Below are 18,938 nucleotides of genomic sequence, written 5' to 3' on the forward strand. Positions count from 1 at the left end.
TTACATCAAATCTATTCGGTTTAATTTTATTTATTTTAGAGCACTTTCGAATCAAATTAAAATAGACACAATAATATTTTAAAATTAAATCCAAATCTAATTAAATCTAATTCCGTTGGACTCATCAACACCCCTGGTAAATTTTGTCCAAATTTACTATATGAAAATGTATTTTCGGTCATTTGATTGAATTAAATGTTTCATATTAAACCATTTAAAATCAAATAGCGTCACTCCAAAAATCCTTAACTTCACTCATCTTAAGTCTTAACAATCTTTTTTAAGTATTAATATAAAAAAATATATTTTAGTATTGATTTTTTTTATATGGACAAAAACAAAAGGCCAAATATTAGCACGCTTTTTAAGGTGTATACTTGGAAACAACATTATTCGCCATTATCACAAACATCTTGTTGCATTGTGTAGCTGGTTAATATATTATGTTTATGTAGTATTAGCAGTAGGATTTATTAATTAATTAATTTTCTCAGAGTTCATTAATTTAAATATACCATAATAAATTTAAAGCAATGCTATATTAAATTTTATATTATTTAACATTCAAATATGACGTTAAACCTAAGAAAAAAAATGATATACAAAAGTAAGTATTTTCTTCTTCTTAACACTTATTTTATTTATTTATAAATAAAAAATATTTATTTATTAATGTGGACTAATAAATTTTTTATCCAACAATTTTTTTAGTGGAATTCAAAGTAAAATTCAAAGTGAGTAAAGATAACTGGTGAATCAATTTAAATTTGATTTGTGGGTAAAACTTTAATTTTATTCTTTTATGAATAATTTTGCTAATGTCCTAAACTTTTGTCTTATTTAAGATTTTTTTTTGTCTCATACCGTATTTTTAAATTTATTAAGTCAATGATTAATACGTCGGAATCGAAACTCTATTTAAGAGTTTATTGTTAACTAATGAATTGTTCTATATATAAAAAATTTAAATTTTGACATTCATTCAAACAGATTAATAAATTAATTACTATACGAATCCAACTTAATTTTTTCTTATTGAAGTTTAAACATGAATAAAATCAACTTATTAACCCGTAAACTTTATATATGTATTATTAATTATAAATATTTAAATGAACCAACAATTTTCATTCCATCTTTAGTAGCAATTAGCAAGTAGCAAGCATGCATTGGCAACAACTGATGAGTAATGAGCTGACAGCTGTAGGCACCAAAAGCAAGAAAAACCATTCGTATAAGTTACCAGTTATTATGTCACAAACCCTCCAACAGTTTTACACTTTAATATACCGAAATTACCCCTCAATAACGTTACTTCCATTATCTATATACTATTGCTTCTGCGTGTTGGACTTTAAACTATTCCCGACCAAACGACACACCGGCGAAGACTTCCTTAAATGTTTTTATTATAGCAGCAGTTTTCCCTTCTATTATTAACTAAATACTATCAACATGGTTGGCTTAATGATAAACAAGTTGTGACTTGAGAGTATACTTTAATGAAAAGACCAATTCCAAATCTTGTACTTACACAACACAGTCTACCAAATATTAAGAGTTAATTTCATAATAGTATCTCATAAAGAATAGTTAATATGATGAATGAAGTATTAATATCAAAATTAAATAGTAGGATGTAAAGAAAATAGGGGTGAGTCCGGGTAGCGGGTACTCGATTACCTGTTCGAACCCGAACTGAACTAATTAAATTAGTTTTGAAATTAACGGACAATTGGGTACAATTCGAACCAAATCGATGACCTTTGTTACTGATCAGTTCAGGTATCAGTTATAGGGGTACGGAACCCGAACCAATCCGTAAACCCGATCATATATTAATTAAATAAAAAATATGGTTTTTAGTGAGTTTTGCAACTCGTAACCCTAACACTTTAAAAACTAAACAAATATTTATATTGCCCCCTTTTGTATTTAGCTTCTAATGTTTGGATTTTATTGTGTTTTGATTTTAGCTTCTTTAAAAGATTATTCACTAGACTTTTGTATTTAGCTTTTAATATTTCTATTGCACTTTTGTATTTCCATTTGACAAAGATTATTCACTATTAATATGTTTTTATTTTAATGAATTTAGTTTTTAATGTATTTGGTGTTTAACATGTTTGGATTATTTCTATTGATGTTACACGTTTATTGTACTTGTTAAATTTTTAAGATAAAAATTTAGTTTTTTTTTTTATGAATTTCAAAGTCATCGAGTATCCAATTACCCGAACCGAACCAATATATTTTTAATCGGTTTAATTTGATTCAGGTACATATACAAAAAAAACATAAATTCAAACCAAACCAAATCATTTATATTTTAATCGGTTCGATTATAATTTTATTTTAAATCCGAACCAAATTGATCCGTGTTCAATCTTATTAGAAAAGAAAGAGAGAAGAAATTAAAAAGGTTCATTGAAATTTGAATCTTTCAAATTTCAGATCTCTTGAAGATGATTATCCGTTACTAAGTGTTACTCCAGATAATGAGAATAAACAATGGACATAACAAAAAATTTATAATAGTCGTTAAGATATAACTGAAAATAATAAGTCTAATTATCATAAATCATATATATACAATACAAACTAACTTAAATATTAGAATGTCTTTAAAAAAAACCTTTCCTAGCATTATTTGCAGCTAAACGAATAAGCTGAGCTCCTGTTTTCTTATAAGCTCATCAATACTCCAAAAATATATTATTAATATTTGATGTTTTTATAAAAAAAATTTGTCATTTTTTATAAATATTATAACAAAATTTAATTCTTTTAATAATTTTAGTATTAATTAAATATTTCTGACGGTTTTTTAGAATAATTTTCTCTTTATTCTATGTTTTATAATGATATATTTTGGTTTTTTGCTTAATTGATCTCCAAAATTTATCTCCTCCAAAATTTATAGATCTTTTCCTTTTGAAATCTAGAGCGACGGGCTTTCCAAGTCACCCACCGACCACCCGGTCACCACACGTCTCTGACAGTCAGACGGCAACAGCCGAACAGCTACGAGGTAGAGACCAGAGTCTCCGGTTGCAAGTGGCGTGTACCCCTCACACACGCACAAACACAGTCATTGCGCTCTCTTTTTCGACGGTTACACTCCGATTTTTATTTTCCCTCTCATTCCGTTGAGAAAAGTCCCTTTCACTCCTCTCTCTCTCTCTCTCAACACGCTCTTTCGTGCTTCTTCTTCTTCTCTCAAAAATCACTTCACAAAAGAAGAAGTACAACAACAATAACAATACAGTGAAGAAGAGAAGAGAAGAAGCTTCTAGAACCAATCCTAGCTGTTGAGATGGAGTTCGGAGCTGCGACGGCAACTTTACCGAAGAAGCTATCGAGCGGTTACGGTGTAGCTGGAAGATCGGCCTACGACGGCGTTTTCACAGCTCCGGTAAAGCTCAGAGCTCCTAGTTTCTCTACTCGATTCGATGATTACCGTGAGATTTTCGGTGCCGGAGGTGGAGGAGGAGGATCGCTAGGTTCTTCTATTCCGATTCTCGAGCTTCCGGAGCTCAACGAAGAGAGGAGCAAAATCAACGAGGTTCGGCGCTCGCAGCTCGATTACTCTGCAGTCTTCGGCGGGTTCCGGAACCTGGACGGTGCTGTGCGTTTTGACGAGCTGGCAGCTGAGCCTAGGAAGAAGAAGAAGCAGGATAGCTTCGCCAGTGGAGCATCAACGCGGTGAGTTTTATTTTATTTATTTTTTGCTTGTTCTTGCTTATACGTTAGGGTTTTTATTGATTTTACTGTGGAGTTTGAAAATCGTCCTATAAGCATGCGTTTTGGTGTTTTTGCTTTGAACTCCTCATTCGAATCGAGAATGTTTGCGCTTGGAATTTGTTTCTGATACTTTTTATTTTTGTTCTGAGTTTTGACCGTTTTGTCGGTCATGTGATTTGCTTCTGAGAGAAGAAAATCAAATTGATAGTTTATTTTATTGAGTGGAGAGCAAAGTTAGTGATTCTGATTGTTACTTCAATTTTCGAATCTAATGCTTTGTTTAACTTGTTGATCCATTTCGCGGTTCCTTTCACTATACTTCCATTCGAGAATATCTTGTTCGCTAAGGTTTGAGATAGACTAGGATTATCATTTCGAAATTTGTTCATTGATTTAAGTAGCTTTTCAAGCACAATTACTAAAAATGCATTGTCAAGGTCCCTAGTTGAACCATCTTTGATTACACTGTTCTAACCTAGCTAGGGGAAGTTCAGGCTCCTGCAATTGGAATCTGTACGTGCTTTATAGCCAGATGCCACTGTGAGGAGGCTAAGATAAACATGCTGTTTTACAGTATATTATACAGGTCTTCATTTTACAGTTTCATTACATTAAGTTCAGGCAGCTGACTAGAAAGGCGACTGTTTATACTTTATATCTCTTTAAATATGTCTTGATAAATGCTGTGGTATTAAGTAGGGCAAAATGAATTGCTGGCCTGGCTGGAAATATTGAACATCATTAATTGTGTTATGGGCCCAGTTGACCTTAATGCGATCTGATCTCATTGGGTCCTGTGGGACTGATTGTCTGTAACCAAATATATTTGGAGCATTTTGAATGTTAAGCAGAGTAGCAGATTCATAAACTGGTCATGCCGGGGCGAGGGGGGTTGGGGACCCTGCCTTTTGTAGTAATTAATAAAATAAATGCTAATAATCTTGTTAGAATGTAGAATGCAGACATTTATAATAATGTTATTCTTAACTTATTATTCTGCAGGAGCAAAACCAATAGAGATGATCAATCTTACAGGGGAGACACTACTAATTATTCGAAGGAAATTCCAGCGGTATCACGGTCATCAAATGATGCCAAAATGATCAATATGTCATATCATAAAGTTAACCAGGGAAGTGAAGATGGAACGAAGGGGACAACTCATATTGCACATCCTGTCCCTGCCTATACTTGTTTGGTTGAAGAAGTCAATCCAGTGAAGATAAACAGAGCTAATAAGTCCACACCAGCTGCACAGGATGCTTATTCCAGTAATCATCATTATAATGAAGGGACAAAGGAAGTTGGATATCGAACTGGTGCTTCATCTGATATTGCCAAGAAACAGTCCTCCAACAATGGAGTAAAAGTTAAAAATAGATCCAATTCTGTTGATCTTTTTTTTTATGCATGTGAGACTAGCAGTGGAAGTAATGGAGCACATCGCATCAAAGTTCCTCCATCAGACCATATCTCAGGCGATAGTAGCAACCTTGATGCTATGAGATCAGCAGCAACCAAATGCCAGACATCTAAAAGTGACTCGCCTACAGGTGCTTCCGGTGCTGATTCACCATCATACCTGGATGATTTGGTAGACTCAAATTCTGAGGCTGCCGCTTCTGTAGCTGCTTTACGAAAGGCAATAGAAGAGGCTCAATTAAGATTGAAGGTCGCAAAAGAGTCATTGAGAAGAAAGAAAGAAGGTTTTCCTGATCGTGTGAAGCGGAAGTCTAATATTGACCTTAAAGCCAATGTGAAAAAGGAGGCTGAAGTCCAATATAAAACAATGAAAATGGAAGAGATTAGGATGAGGCAAACATTTGGAGAAACAGATGCTTTGCCACAAGTTTCTTCTGAGGTAGGAAGGCCAATGAGGAAAGAGCGAGTAAGATCAGATGCTGGGGCGAAAGAAATGTTTGTTGCTGCACATGAAGCTGAGAAGAAATTGCATTCAACTAAAACAAAACGTGTGGAAGAGGTCGAGCACAAAGAAGCTGATCATAATGCAAAGGTTGTTGAGCCTAAAGAGGCAGAAATTAGTAAGAAATTGCCGCATAACAAGAACACAGATCATGACTATGAGAAGCCAGAAGAGTCTGGCCATACAATTGAAGTGGTTAAGGGATACAGGGAACAAGAAAAGGTCCGGGTAGGTGATGAAGCATGTGCAGATGAGGAACTTGCCTGTGAAACCAGGCATAGTAATCAACTAAAAATAGCTGCAGCTAATCGAGCAAGCCTACACAAAGAACATGTCAATGAAACTAAACATAGGTGTCAAGAAGTTATAGATGAAACAAAGCTGGTTCAAGTGGCATTTGATAGTGGAGCGAGAGACAAGAAATTAAAGGTAAATGAAGATGGTGAAGCTGATAACATGGTTACACCAGTCCATGATCCAGAGGACCTCGAATGCAACTTGGATGAGCAGGGGTTAATAACGGGAAATGAAAAACAAGTTGCTTTCAAACCTGATGATGATGGAAAAATGGAAGAAGCATTCCCTGAGGTGGAAGAATGTAAACAAAATGTGAGAGCTGTTGAGCAGCTGAGTGAGGTTGAGAAAGCCATCGAGGAGAATGCTGAATTGTCCGATGAGCTAGAGGAGTTGTTGTGGCAGAAAGACAATACAATAGCATTCAGTCCTCATGTTTCAGACTTGGAAAGTGTGGTAGGAGACATACAGAACTTAGCATGTTTAGAGGACAGAAAGAATATGGACGAAGCTGGATTTTTGGAAAAAAGTATAGACACGGAAGATTCTTGTCAAAGACAAGGCACCGAGAATAATTGCAGCAACATTATTGTGCAGGAAATACAGGAGGAGATTGTGGATAATGTTCTTGATGAGGAAGAAATTTTTGAAAGAGTTTCAAAGAATAATGATTTAGATGAAGAAGAAAGGGTTCAAGACACCATAACAAGGGAGGATGAACTTGAAGGAGGGTTTATTCTGGTGGAAGAAACAGAGAGGGAAATGGAAGATAACAAGGAGTCGGTGGACATAACTGGAGTGGCTCAGATTGATCCTAACTACATGGAGACAAAAGCAAAGGAAGCTCGAGCTGGCAAGTCAACAGAAATTAGTTCTAGCAATGAGCTCGATGAAACTGAGAAGTTAAACGATATTCAGGTAGCTGATACAATTATTGAAAACGATGAAGCTTTCAAAGTAACTCCTGTGGTTTATCCATATGATGTGCAAGATGATATAATGGTTTCGCACAATGCTTCATTCCAACAAGATAAAGATGAAGAACCAGAATCAATTAAGGCAAGAAGCAGTTCCTGGGAAGAACATGCAGCCGAGACTTCTGTCTCCAATCAAGATGTCCTTGAACTCAATGAAGGAGTAACTAAAATGCAAGGTGCAAGTGCAACAGTCATCTGCGAAGGAGCTGATACAAATATTGGTGAAACTGACGTGAAGTGTAGGCAAAATGATGATAAATGTTTGGAATCTACAGAAAATGACTGCAATCTGGCATCACATGATGAAGAAACAACTGCTGAGCCTGTAGAATTCTGCATTGACACAAAGGAGGCTAAGGTTACATCAGATGAAGAGGTGCATGAGAATCGATCTAAGTTCTCTGATGAGGAAAATTTGTTTGACTATACTGAAGTGTGTGAAATACCTACTATGTCTGAATTGAAATCAAGCGGAGAAGAGGAGGTCGAAACAATTCAGAGTAGTCCACAGGAGATCCATCAAGCACCTGTGACAATGGAAGCAGAAGAAACCAAAGCTAATCCGCAGAAGCTAGAGCTGGAAAAGGAAGACCTCAAGAAAATTGATGAAGGAAAGGAGAGAGAAAGGGTAAGACGAAGAGAAAGAGAAAAGGAGAAATTAGCTGTAGAAAGAGCAATTCGTGAAGCTCGTGAAAGGGCATTTGCCGATGCCAGAGAGAGGGCTGCTCTGGAGAGAGCTGCTGCTGAAGCGCGGAAAAACATCGATGTGCGAGAAAGGCCGGGAAAAACTACTGGTCAAGCAAATGAGAAGACACTAGCTGAGAAGGCCGCTATGGAAGTGAAACTTAAAGCTGAACGTGCTGCTGTGGAGAGAGCAACTGCAGAGGCACGTGCACGTGCCCTAGAAAGGGCACTATCTGAGAAGGCTGCCTCTGAAGCAAGAAATAAACATGACAAGTCAGACCAGTATTCTGGTGCTTCCAGAGATAATGGAGCGAAACAAAACTTCCAATCAAAATCTTTCAGCTATGGTGGTATGTGATGTTAAATATTTTGCTACAGCCGACTCTTCTTAGCTACATTTATTCTTTATTCTTTATTCTTTTTTCTTTTTCCTTTTTTTTAATAGTATTTTCTGCTTCAATTTTTATTGATTCTCTACAAATTGTATTTGCTTGGAGAAGTTCGAGATTCTATTGATTTATATGATGGAGCTAGTGGCGATTCTGCTCAGAGATGTAAAGCTAGGTCTGAGAGGCACCAGAGAATAGGGGATCGTGTGGTATGGTTTTTGGTTTGCTCAGATTTTTCATTTTGGGATACTTATTTGTTCATATATCAAATGACTGGATGTCTGGATTTATCACTTCTATTGCTTTTGGGATAGTGCAGGCAAAGGCTCTTGCGGAAAAAAATATGCGTGATCGTCTTGTTCAGAAGGAGCAAGAGGAGAGAAATGTAATTTGCTATCAAATCATTTTCTTCCAAAAAATAATAATTATAGATAAACAAGTAACATCTAACAAGCTGTGTGCTTCCCATGTTTCACATTGTCTTGCACAATCTTATCTTGTGTCGTGCAGAGGATAGCAGAAGCTCTAGATGCTGATGTTAAAAGGTGGTCCAGTGGGAAGACAGGAAACTTGAGGGCATTGCTTTCAACATTACAATATGTATGTGTTAACATTCCAAATAGTTATAATTCCTTGATGATGGATAGCATATGAACTTGCCATAGATATCTTTTTCCTACTGTTCATGAATCTCATCCCTATTATTTTGGGACAAGCTTTCATTTTGTATTTGATAATAAGCATCAATGATTCGATGTTTTCTATTAGAAAATGTCACTCATTAAATACGACCAAATATTGCCTTGCTTTAACTTCATAAATATATTTAGTTGTCTTAATTCCAAACCATTGGCTTCCCTCTATGGATCAATTATGCTGAGGAAATTTACTATTTTGCCCCCCTGCCAAATCTTTGTTATTTTGCAGATCCTTGGGCCCGAGAGTGGCTGGCAACCAATTCCTTTAACAGATATAGTAGCCACCAGCGCTGTAAAGAAAGCTTATCGCAAAGCAACTCTTTTCGTGCATCCTGACAAGCTGCAGCAGCGGGGAGCAAGTATTCAACAGAAGTACATTTGTGAGAAGGTTTTTGATCTTCTAAAGGTTCGTCCTCTTTGTCCATCTATATATATTATATATATATAACACGGATGCATGTTCAACCTACAATCAAAATAAATGTTTAGTAACTTGATTTTTGTTGTGGAAAAAAACGCTGCTTCCCAGAGGTTAATCTTGTTTGGGTAAATTATTAAAATATACTATAATGAAGGATGTGATAATTTTAAGTTGAAAAAATATTTTATATGCATGCAAATTTTTGAAATTTATGATCATAAATAGGAGGTGATTTGAAAATTTTCTTTTTGGTGACATGGTGATTTGAAAATTGTTATGATTTATATTGACTTCAAGTATTAAATATAGAGGAATATTAGAGGACCATCAAAATATATTATTTTTGGCCATCAATTAGCCATCAACTCAATTCTAATCACACAACATACATTATCCCATACTTTTTGAAATTTTCTTTTTGGTGACATGGTGATTTGAAAATTGTTATGATTTATATTGACTTCAAGTATTAAATATAGAGGAATATTAGAGGACCATCAGAATATATTGTTTTTGGCCATCAATTAGCCATCAATGTTAAAAGTATGGGATAATGTATGTTGTGTGATTAGAATTGAGTTGATGGCTAAGTGATGGCCAAAAACAATAAATTCTGATAGCCCCCTAGTATTTCTCTTAGATATAAACGTATATTCTATACTCTTCTCTTTTAGCATAATTTTACCATATAAAAGTAGTTTCTTTTAGTAAACTATAATTTTTGTCCTTCAATTTTGTCAAAAATATCCTAAGTTTTATTTTGTCCAAAAAATGTTCAATTTGCATCAAATATTTAAATTTTCAAAAAATTTATGACAAATCCAGCAATAATGCATGATAAATATGTCAGATTTGATTGTGCTTAAAGTTATTCTTATGAAATTGTTGTTGAATTGATCTTAAGTTTTTTGAAAAATTAGCCATTAGGAATATATTTGATGCAAGTTGAAAATTTATGGGACAAAATTGAAACAAAATAAAATTTAAAGATATTTTTTAAATTTTTAACAAATTTTAAAAAAAAAAAAGCTATACTTTACCCTTTTTTAATATATATATATATATATAAAATAAAAAATTATTTAAAAATTAATTTATTGAATGCATGAACCATGTTCTAAACATTTGTTTCCAAAAGATATATAATACCCAATTCTTAAACCAATTGTTTCCAAACCTACTTTTCCCCACACTTAATTCATGAGCACTCTCACTAGTCTAAGCTAACCAAGGATTCAAATTAAGGACATTATATGAATTTAAATGATTTTTTAAGAAAGTTAAATTTTTAGTTTTTCTTAAATATCTTAACACCATTTTCCTCTTCATCTTTTTACATTCTCAAGTTCAGTGTGTTTTAGTAGTAAATCATTATTTTATCCCAAAAATAAAATAAAAAATAGTCTTAGTGACTGATACGCCTTTAAAAATTTGTATCTTAAAGGGAAGTTCATTAAACTCATTTTAAAAAAATGCATTAGACCTTGGATGAAACCTGTTAAGTATATCTTTGGTGTGATATGTTCGTGTTTGAGGTCTGGGTTTGATTTGGTTAGTTTTATCGCACCAAAACTGAGATGGCTAATGTAAGGGAAGATTGACGGTGAGCATTTTACTACATTTTACGTTTTACTGAGATCGCAATTGTATATTACATTATTATCTATGAAGAATGTTTCTTATCTTAATCATTGAAGGAATGAAGTTCCAAGGCCATTGATTTTTATTGTCTCCAGGAATCTTGGAACAGATTCAACATGGAAGAACGATAGATATTGCTCACTGCACATGGTGGGGATAATTCTTGCGGAAGTGTATGCTATGTTCAATGAAATGAAAAGTAAGCTTATTGTAGGAAGGCCTATAAGTTAAACTTTCAATATATAATTTAATTCATGTAGCGTTCTCCATTTCTTGTTCCCCCACCCAAGATAGGCTTTTAATCAAGTAATAAAATAGTAAAGATAGCTCAGTCATTCAGGATTGGGCGATTGGCTGAATCTGGCCATTTGATTTAACCGGTTTTTGAATTACATCACCATAAAAACTTATTTTTAACTATATTTTTCTATTCCATTAATAAAAAAAAACTATACATTCATCTAAACAATGAAAATAAAATTTACTAGATAACTTGATGAATTTTAATTAAGAAAAATTATTAATCTCAGTTTATTCTCTAATTTCGAAGTAAATAAAATATCGAGCGTTTCTTCTATCATTTGATGTTTCTAAAAAATAATTTAAAAATATATTAAAACTTTTTATCATCAGTTTTTAATTAATTCATAATGTCACAATTGCATTGTAAAATGCAACTGTGTTTGGGCCCTAGGCTAGTTCTCAAACTCCTAGATCTGTCTAACGCCCGACAACTAGTTGATGTGATCCTATGCAAACTTCCATGGAACACTCCCTAGTTTAGTTACTGACTTGCTGTTAAATGCTACCATGATGTAAACATTTTTTAATTGTAATTAAAATAAAATAAATTATTTAAGTGATATGATCGATATTTACCTATTTTGATTTAAGTCGTATTAACAAATTTTGAACTCTAGAATGCAACTAAAAAATAACAATATCAAAATGACATTTAAGGTTTAAACACATCAACCATTGACTAACAACTGAGACAAAATTTTGGCGAGTACAAGGACCAATATATTAACTTCGAAGACCTGATTGATTCATTCATGATTCAACCAATTTCTAAGAATCAAAATGAGCATTACCTCAAAATAAAAAAGAAAACCGTTTTAACTTATTTAGCTCAAATCATTTGAGTCTTTGGAAATATTGTAAACTTTAGTATTAACATTGCAAAAAGATTCGATTCTTTCCTATGAAAAAACTATAACAATTTTATTTTAGGATTCTAAAATTATATACTTAAATAGAGAAAAGAACTCGAACTGAATTTACTTTAATGTAAAGGTCAACATCTAAATAGAATGATAATAAGCTAAATTCTTTTAGAACTATTTTTAACTTTAAACAAATCCTTTTTGTAAAAACTAAAATTAAAGTTGAAATTAAAGTTTACTATAATTTTTACAGGCCAAAATGGTTATTTAAAATTTTCAACTATTTTCAAGAAACTACTAAACTAGTTTTCAGTATTTTAATATCTTACTAATATTTATTTTGAGATATTGATCCGATGTAAGATTAACCTTTATCGATATTTAACTGACCTAGAATCAACTCCACACTTGTACATCACACCATAAATATAAATATTTCTCCTACATGATACAATTTTTTGGATAAAATCTTAAGAATGTTTTCCGAATGATAAATAAAATGCTAGTTTTAAAGAACTAAAAGCTTACTTAAATTTTATTTGTACCATAAAAACTCAACTAATATAATAGAAGCAAAGTATGCACTAGAAAAAGTTAATGAAGTGAAAAAGTAAATATTTAATCATCATTGATTTTGTAATTAAACTCCATTGTCTTGATTCAATGATAACTAGACCATCACTTTCTCACTTTAGAAAAACTTGATCCAACTACAACAGATAAACATTAATATTACCTCAAATATTTAGTCGACGGCTGAATTTCGGGGTATATCTTTGCCCTCAACGATACAAAATGACTTAAAACAGTACGCCACCTGGTCCATTCCAATTTTCAAAACTCAAAACTGATCAAGTGACATCAAATGGCAATCCGGTGGCTGATAACAACAAACGGAAGCACAAGCGGCTACGACATAAAATCACCCAGCTCAAATTGCTAATTTCCCTAAACAGTCGAGTATTATACTATACCAAGATCAGATGAGTGAGTTTACTTGCCAAGCACATAGAGCATTATGGCATTCTGTGCGTGTAATCGGTTCTCAGCTTGCGGGAACACAATTGAGTTTGGAGCTTCAATAACTTCATCCGTCACCTCCACCCCTCTTTCTGCTGGTAAGCAATGCATGAAATACGCATTTGAGCCAGCTATTTCCATAAGAGTTCGATCCACCTGCAAAAGGGCATTGTTATTTCCTGCCAAACGCTACATCCATTCAATCACGCCACAGCATTTGTAAAACAGATAGTCAATAACAGAAAAATAGCTGATGAATCCCAATTTTATTTTATTTTTCTCAAAACACCCAACCAGTTCCCATTTATATTGTTGCTATTATTCATTCAGCAATTTATTTCCTAACTATAAGTATGAAAAGCCAACTGGGCTGGTTTCTAAATATTCAGCAAGTTTCTGGAAGCATGTTGATTCCGATGTATTTGATATTGTAATTAGATACTTTGATTATCAATTGTTGTCTTAATTGTTCATCAGGAGATCTATGCATAATTCAAACACTATACTTCCTTATCTCAGAAGAACACATTTCTTTTAAAAATTGACTTGTGAGTTATGACTGGTACCCACAACTTCATCCACCATTTGAGCAAAATCACAACATGCAGTAACAATAAAAAGTTCTATCAGAATGTGCCATATTTGTGACACGTTAAACCTGTTATCATATATTTTCTGGCTGAAATATCATATCAAGTACCTGAAATCCTTTAAACACTTGACGGCGGTATGCAGCCTCTTCCTTTTGTCCCATGCTGGCCCAGACATCTGAATAAACAACATCAGCTCCTCTGACAGCTTCTTTGGGATCATTAGTGATCTCAATTTTGCTGATTCCAGCCTGCTGTGCCTTCTCCACAGTTTTCTCATCAGGTTCAAAACCCTTTGGGCAGGCACAAACAAAGTGAAATGGAACTACAGCTGCCAGCAACAACCATGAATGGACAATATTATTTCCATCTCCAACATAGACAACCTGTCGCATATTGTAAATATGTTCATATGATTATTCTTCTAAGCAATGCCAAGAATTGTGAACAAGAAAGTTCATCAACATAGCAATGTAGCCTAACCTTGGTGCCTTCCAACCGACCAATATGCTCAATAATAGTGAGGGCATCAGCCATTATTTGACAGGGATGGTTGTAGTCTGTCAATCCATTGACAACTGGCACAGTTGAATACTTGGCAAGATCAAGTATGTCCTGTAATTAAACAGGAAGAAGGCAACCATACTATTTTATTGATAGAAAGATCAATCACGTACAGAGCGGAAATACTTTCATCTCACAACAATCATAATTGGGGCAAATAATCACAAAGCAGGTTTCTTTCAATATATTACCCAAGTTACTAAAGCCACATATACATTACCAATAATCATTATTCCAGCAGAACCATTTGTAGGTATCACACTGGCATGTTCAGTCCAATCAAAGAAGCATTGCAATGTGTCAATGTCTACTGGGAAATACTTTTCTTTGAGCAAGCACAATACCCCCAGCAGGTACCTAGCTTAGTCATGATTCTAATGAATGTTATGCATGCATAGAAGTCCAAAAGAACAGTTAAGAAGAATAAAAAAGTCTTGAAACTACCAGATTGCTGTTTATGAAAAAACAAGGAACGGACGACGACACAAAAACAGTGCATCTAATAGCTACCATATACGATACCGACTGAATGTAATGAACAGTTAGATGAGTCCTACAACTCATAATAATGCATCAAGAAAAATGGAACAAGAAAAGTTAATCAACAGAGGAAGAGAACAGATAAAGAGTGGAGATGAAGTTGGGGAGAGAGAAAGAGAGGAGTCAAGATAATAGAATATTGTAAAAAAAAAAAAAAAAAAAACACCGACACTCTGTAAAATTACACATAAAATTCTACCAAAGAAACTTGTCACCAATGTTTACCTGCTTACCAAACTCATGCTTAATATCTAAATCCAGAAAATGAAGAAGTAATCAATAAACAACCATATTTCTTATCAAATATACATAACTCACCATCATACCTGATGAGCAAAAACACGAGCCATGATTATATCATTATAGCGAGACAAAACACGGGCAACATCTCGAGTCTCCTCTCGCTTGCCCATTTGGATATCATCAGGTCCTAAATATATAGCATGGCCACCTAACAATGAAAAGCCAGTCTCAAATGAAACACGCGTTCTCATTGATGGCTTTGCAAAGATCATTGCCATTGTCTTCCCTTTAAATGGTTGAAATGTCCTGTCCCCTGATTTAATTAATGCCTTGACCTCAATGGCTCGATCCAACATATTTAAAATAGTGTCCTTATCAAAGTCATTTATGTGAAGAAAATCTTTCTTCACCTCGGTTTTTGCTGCATAGTTCAGGAAAACGTAAGATTTGATAATAGAAGGCATGAATTTGCTGGATTCACAATAGAGATGGACTAATTAATCTCTTGAAAGGTACAGAATTATAATTACAGTGTTCATGTCATGCATCTAAATTTTAAAATTAGAAATACTCCATGATAAGTGGTACACTAGATATGCGGCATGCATGAAGAACATAGTAAAAAGTATATACCGCAATGGATGGATATGTTTGTTACTTGAAGTGTATTTCAGGAAACTACAACCAAATTATGTAAAATCTACCATGTTCTGCCTTAGTCGAAAGCATGGAGGTCAACATTATTAGGATATTTGCATGAGTGGAATGTAAAAGAGAAGCAAGAAAAACAAATGCAAACAGACAATAAAATGAGGATGGGACATAATGGAAAAAGACGTTAATGATATTATCTACGTCTATTACCTTAGATGAACATATAGAATGGTTTTGTAAATGTTTGGGACCATAATGAAATATATCAGAAAGTAATTGTGATTTCTACTATTTTTTCCATTTTCTTCATTATTGTGGATGGAAGAACATAAAATCATTTTGAAACATCATTTCCACTAATTTTAAGGAGTAAAAGTTTGAGCAGAAACAAGTGCCAAAGTAACACCTCAATCCCTTCTCTTTCTTTCCTTTTTCGAGCAGCTTCTTCAATTACTTTTCATTCGATTTTGTTCACAAAAACCTGAGAAACCATTCATCCAAACAAGTTTTAAAGAAAACTAAATTATACTAAACAGATGCTTCATAGTCGTAGGTCCTTATTGTTGCATGGGCAAAGGCCAATAATCCAAACTCAACTATTTGAGCACATAATCATAGTACAGTAAACTTTCATTTTAATTATTGATGTTGTAATTTAGGAAATTTTAATTCTATGTCTCTGTTACAGATTAAAGACGAATTCAAACCTAACAAATACAGTTTCAAGGATTAAGCTGTCTCAGAGTACAAAGCTAGAGAAAAATATCAAGGACTTAAAAGTAAGTCTTCTAAAGTCAAGAACTACTGTGACCTACGCAGACTATTTTAGGATTAAAGTAAAATTCACTTATTATCAAGTATAGTTTCGATTACAATTGCAGAAGATTTTTCTCGCACAAAGGATTTCTCAGCAGGATTTTGATTATAAGCTATTTTAAAATTTAGAGCAAAAGCTGATCTAATCCACACATGCAAACAAAATAAAAACAGAACTCCTAAAATAGAACAAGAGCATTTCCAGAACCCTAACTCGATCGGCTGAAATTATAAACTGAATCGAAATCGAACTCTGTAAGTAACTTCAGTGTTCAGTGTTCAGATTTAGAGCGAGTGAGATTAACAGATTTTCAAACTGAATTAAGTTGAGATCATGAATCACATTCATCCACAAACGGAAACCGTTCACCTACAACGAAACAAGAGCATTTCCAATTTCATAAACCCTAACTCGACGAAGCTGAAAATCGTAACCTCAGGCGCTAAATCGAAACTCTACAACTAACTTCTAAGCTTCGTAGCGAGATTTTGTTTAACTGATTTAACATACGATTGATAAGAAGCCGAAGAGTAAGAACGAATAATTCTGTTACCGGCGAGAGGAGAAGAATCGGTAGAAACGGCGGAAGCAGCAGCGCATGAGATTTTGAGCGGGAACTGAAGCGGAGAAGGGAAGGAAGTGCGAGGATAACGAACACATTGACGGCGGCGAAGGACGGAGGAAGAGGGGGAGAACGCGGAGGAGATAGAAATCGTATCCGATCGAACGGAGAAGTTGAAAGAAACTAACGCCATTTTTTTCGCTGTAGAGCTGAGCTAAGTAACACTTCAGAGAGTTCACACTTCACACACTGCTGCGTTTGTTTTTTTTTTTACTACTCTTGGTTATTGTGGTTCTTCGTTTTTATATATAAATGCACGCGCTGACACGCGTAGGGCTCATTTTGACATTTTCGTTTGATTCGTTTTGGCTCCTTTTATACAATTTATTATTCGTAAATGTAAATTTGCAAATAATTTTTTACAAAAGAATTTCGTATATACTAATAACGAATTCGTTTTATGAAATTTAATTAAGTAAATTAATTTTTAAATTTTAATGTTAAAAAATTGTTAGATATTCTATAAACAGGCAATACCATACCTGTCCATACCATTGTCTCGTATCACTTTTTTAAGAATAATGTGTTTGGATATTATTTTAGGTTGAAATATATAAATATTTATTTGATTATATAGACATGAAATTTAATCCAAAAATTTCTCTCTCAAAAATAAAACATATGAACAAATATTTTCCATTTCTACCTTCACAAAACACAAAATTATAGTAAAAAATATTTAAAACAAAAAATTATATAACTATAACCTTATATTCAAACCAAACAAATGTCCATCTCTGGTATCTCTATATTTTTATTTCAGAAATATTATTATCCTCTAGCCTTAGAAGGGGCATCATCTCCTGTAATATACAACATCTTGAAACATTGATATTGATGCCATTAATAAAGCATAATAATTTATTTATTGATTGATTCTTTAGATAAGTGGAAGGGAACTTTATAATTATATAATTAGAAGCTAATACATCATAGAAAATCTAATTATTAATTCATGAATATCTTAAATACCTAAATTAGAAGTACATTTTAACTTCTTTTCAAAATTAAATTATCAAAAGGCACACAGCTAGAACTTCACTCATACACTCCAAGATCAAATAGAGGAAACTCATTAATTTGTGAAACAAGAAGAAGTTGGTCTCCTAAATTGTAAGATTTATAATTAATTAATTAGGTGACTACTTATATGAAGATATTTTTATATAAAAATAACAAGAATTATTTCAGAGCCATCAGAATTTATTGATTTTTGTTATTATTTAACTATTAACTCAATTCTTTTAGTTTAGTTTCTTTAGTCTAATAATTCAACAATATACTTTATTCTATACTTAATATTAATGTCTAACTAATAGTCAAAAACAATAATAAAAAAAGCACAATTATTTTTTAGGGGTGCGATTATTAATTGGAGATTCTGCTGTTTTTAGGAAGAAGCCCTCTATGTCTGCATGTTTCCACAGCTCAGTGAACATGTCATCTAAGCTGTACTTAAATTGAAACCCCAATTCCTTGATCTTCTTGGATGAAAATATAACAATGTCCAATTGATCTGGAATATCCCTGAACCTAAAATTCCAATACGTACAGTTAGCAATTTAGAATGGGAACATTGTGATATCATCTGATCTAACTGAAAAATAGATTAGTACAAGTAGCTCTTTTATATATCATACAGTGTTAGATATTATAAGCTAAGATTAATAAAGTGACCTTACTTTGTAGGGACATTGTATTCATGGTATTTTTGGTTAAGCAATTTTGCTCTGTCATGAATGGTGGCTTCATGTGCAGAGAAAATGTATCTCCCTTCAGCTTTTGGATGCTCATAGAGGAATATATGAGCAAGACAAAGGTCATCTAAGTGCACGAATTGATCTTGCTTTATTATTGAAAAATGTGCCTCATTCCCTGATGAGTGATGACAATTCAAAAATACTACTCCATCATTAAATTTCACCAACTTGTTATTATAATATTGTTCTT

The 18,938-nt window shown here is 33.4% G+C and overlaps 2 protein-coding genes and 1 pseudogene across 2 annotated transcripts; 1 reads left to right on the plus strand and 2 right to left on the minus strand.

The window, feature by feature from the left end:
- On the plus strand, nt 2,969-11,149 carry LOC107605760 (auxilin-like protein 1). The gene is made up of 7 exons (XM_016307733.2): nt 2,969-3,705; nt 4,747-7,973; nt 8,124-8,221; nt 8,332-8,397; nt 8,523-8,612; nt 8,940-9,116; nt 10,868-11,149. Exons 1-7 carry the CDS (start codon nt 3,317-3,319, stop codon nt 10,901-10,903), a joined length of 4,083 nt encoding a protein of 1,360 aa, XP_016163219.1. The 5' UTR covers nt 2,969-3,316; the 3' UTR covers nt 10,904-11,149.
- Nucleotides 12,537-17,228, minus strand: LOC107605761 (ornithine carbamoyltransferase, chloroplastic). The gene is made up of 5 exons (XM_016307734.2): nt 16,920-17,228; nt 14,979-15,316; nt 14,032-14,163; nt 13,659-13,934; nt 12,537-13,114 (listed from the first exon to the last, which is right to left on the minus strand). Exons 1-5 carry the CDS (start codon nt 17,119-17,121, stop codon nt 12,932-12,934), a joined length of 1,131 nt encoding a protein of 376 aa, XP_016163220.1. The 5' UTR covers nt 17,122-17,228; the 3' UTR covers nt 12,537-12,931.
- The window catches only part of LOC107647825, a 1,966-nt pseudogene continuing 714 nt past the window's right edge, over nt 17,687-18,938 (minus strand).

Source organism: Arachis ipaensis, chromosome B06 (genome assembly GCF_000816755.2).
Source record: "Arachis ipaensis cultivar K30076 chromosome B06, Araip1.1, whole genome shotgun sequence".
NCBI lineage: Eukaryota > Viridiplantae > Streptophyta > Magnoliopsida > Fabales > Fabaceae > Arachis > Arachis ipaensis.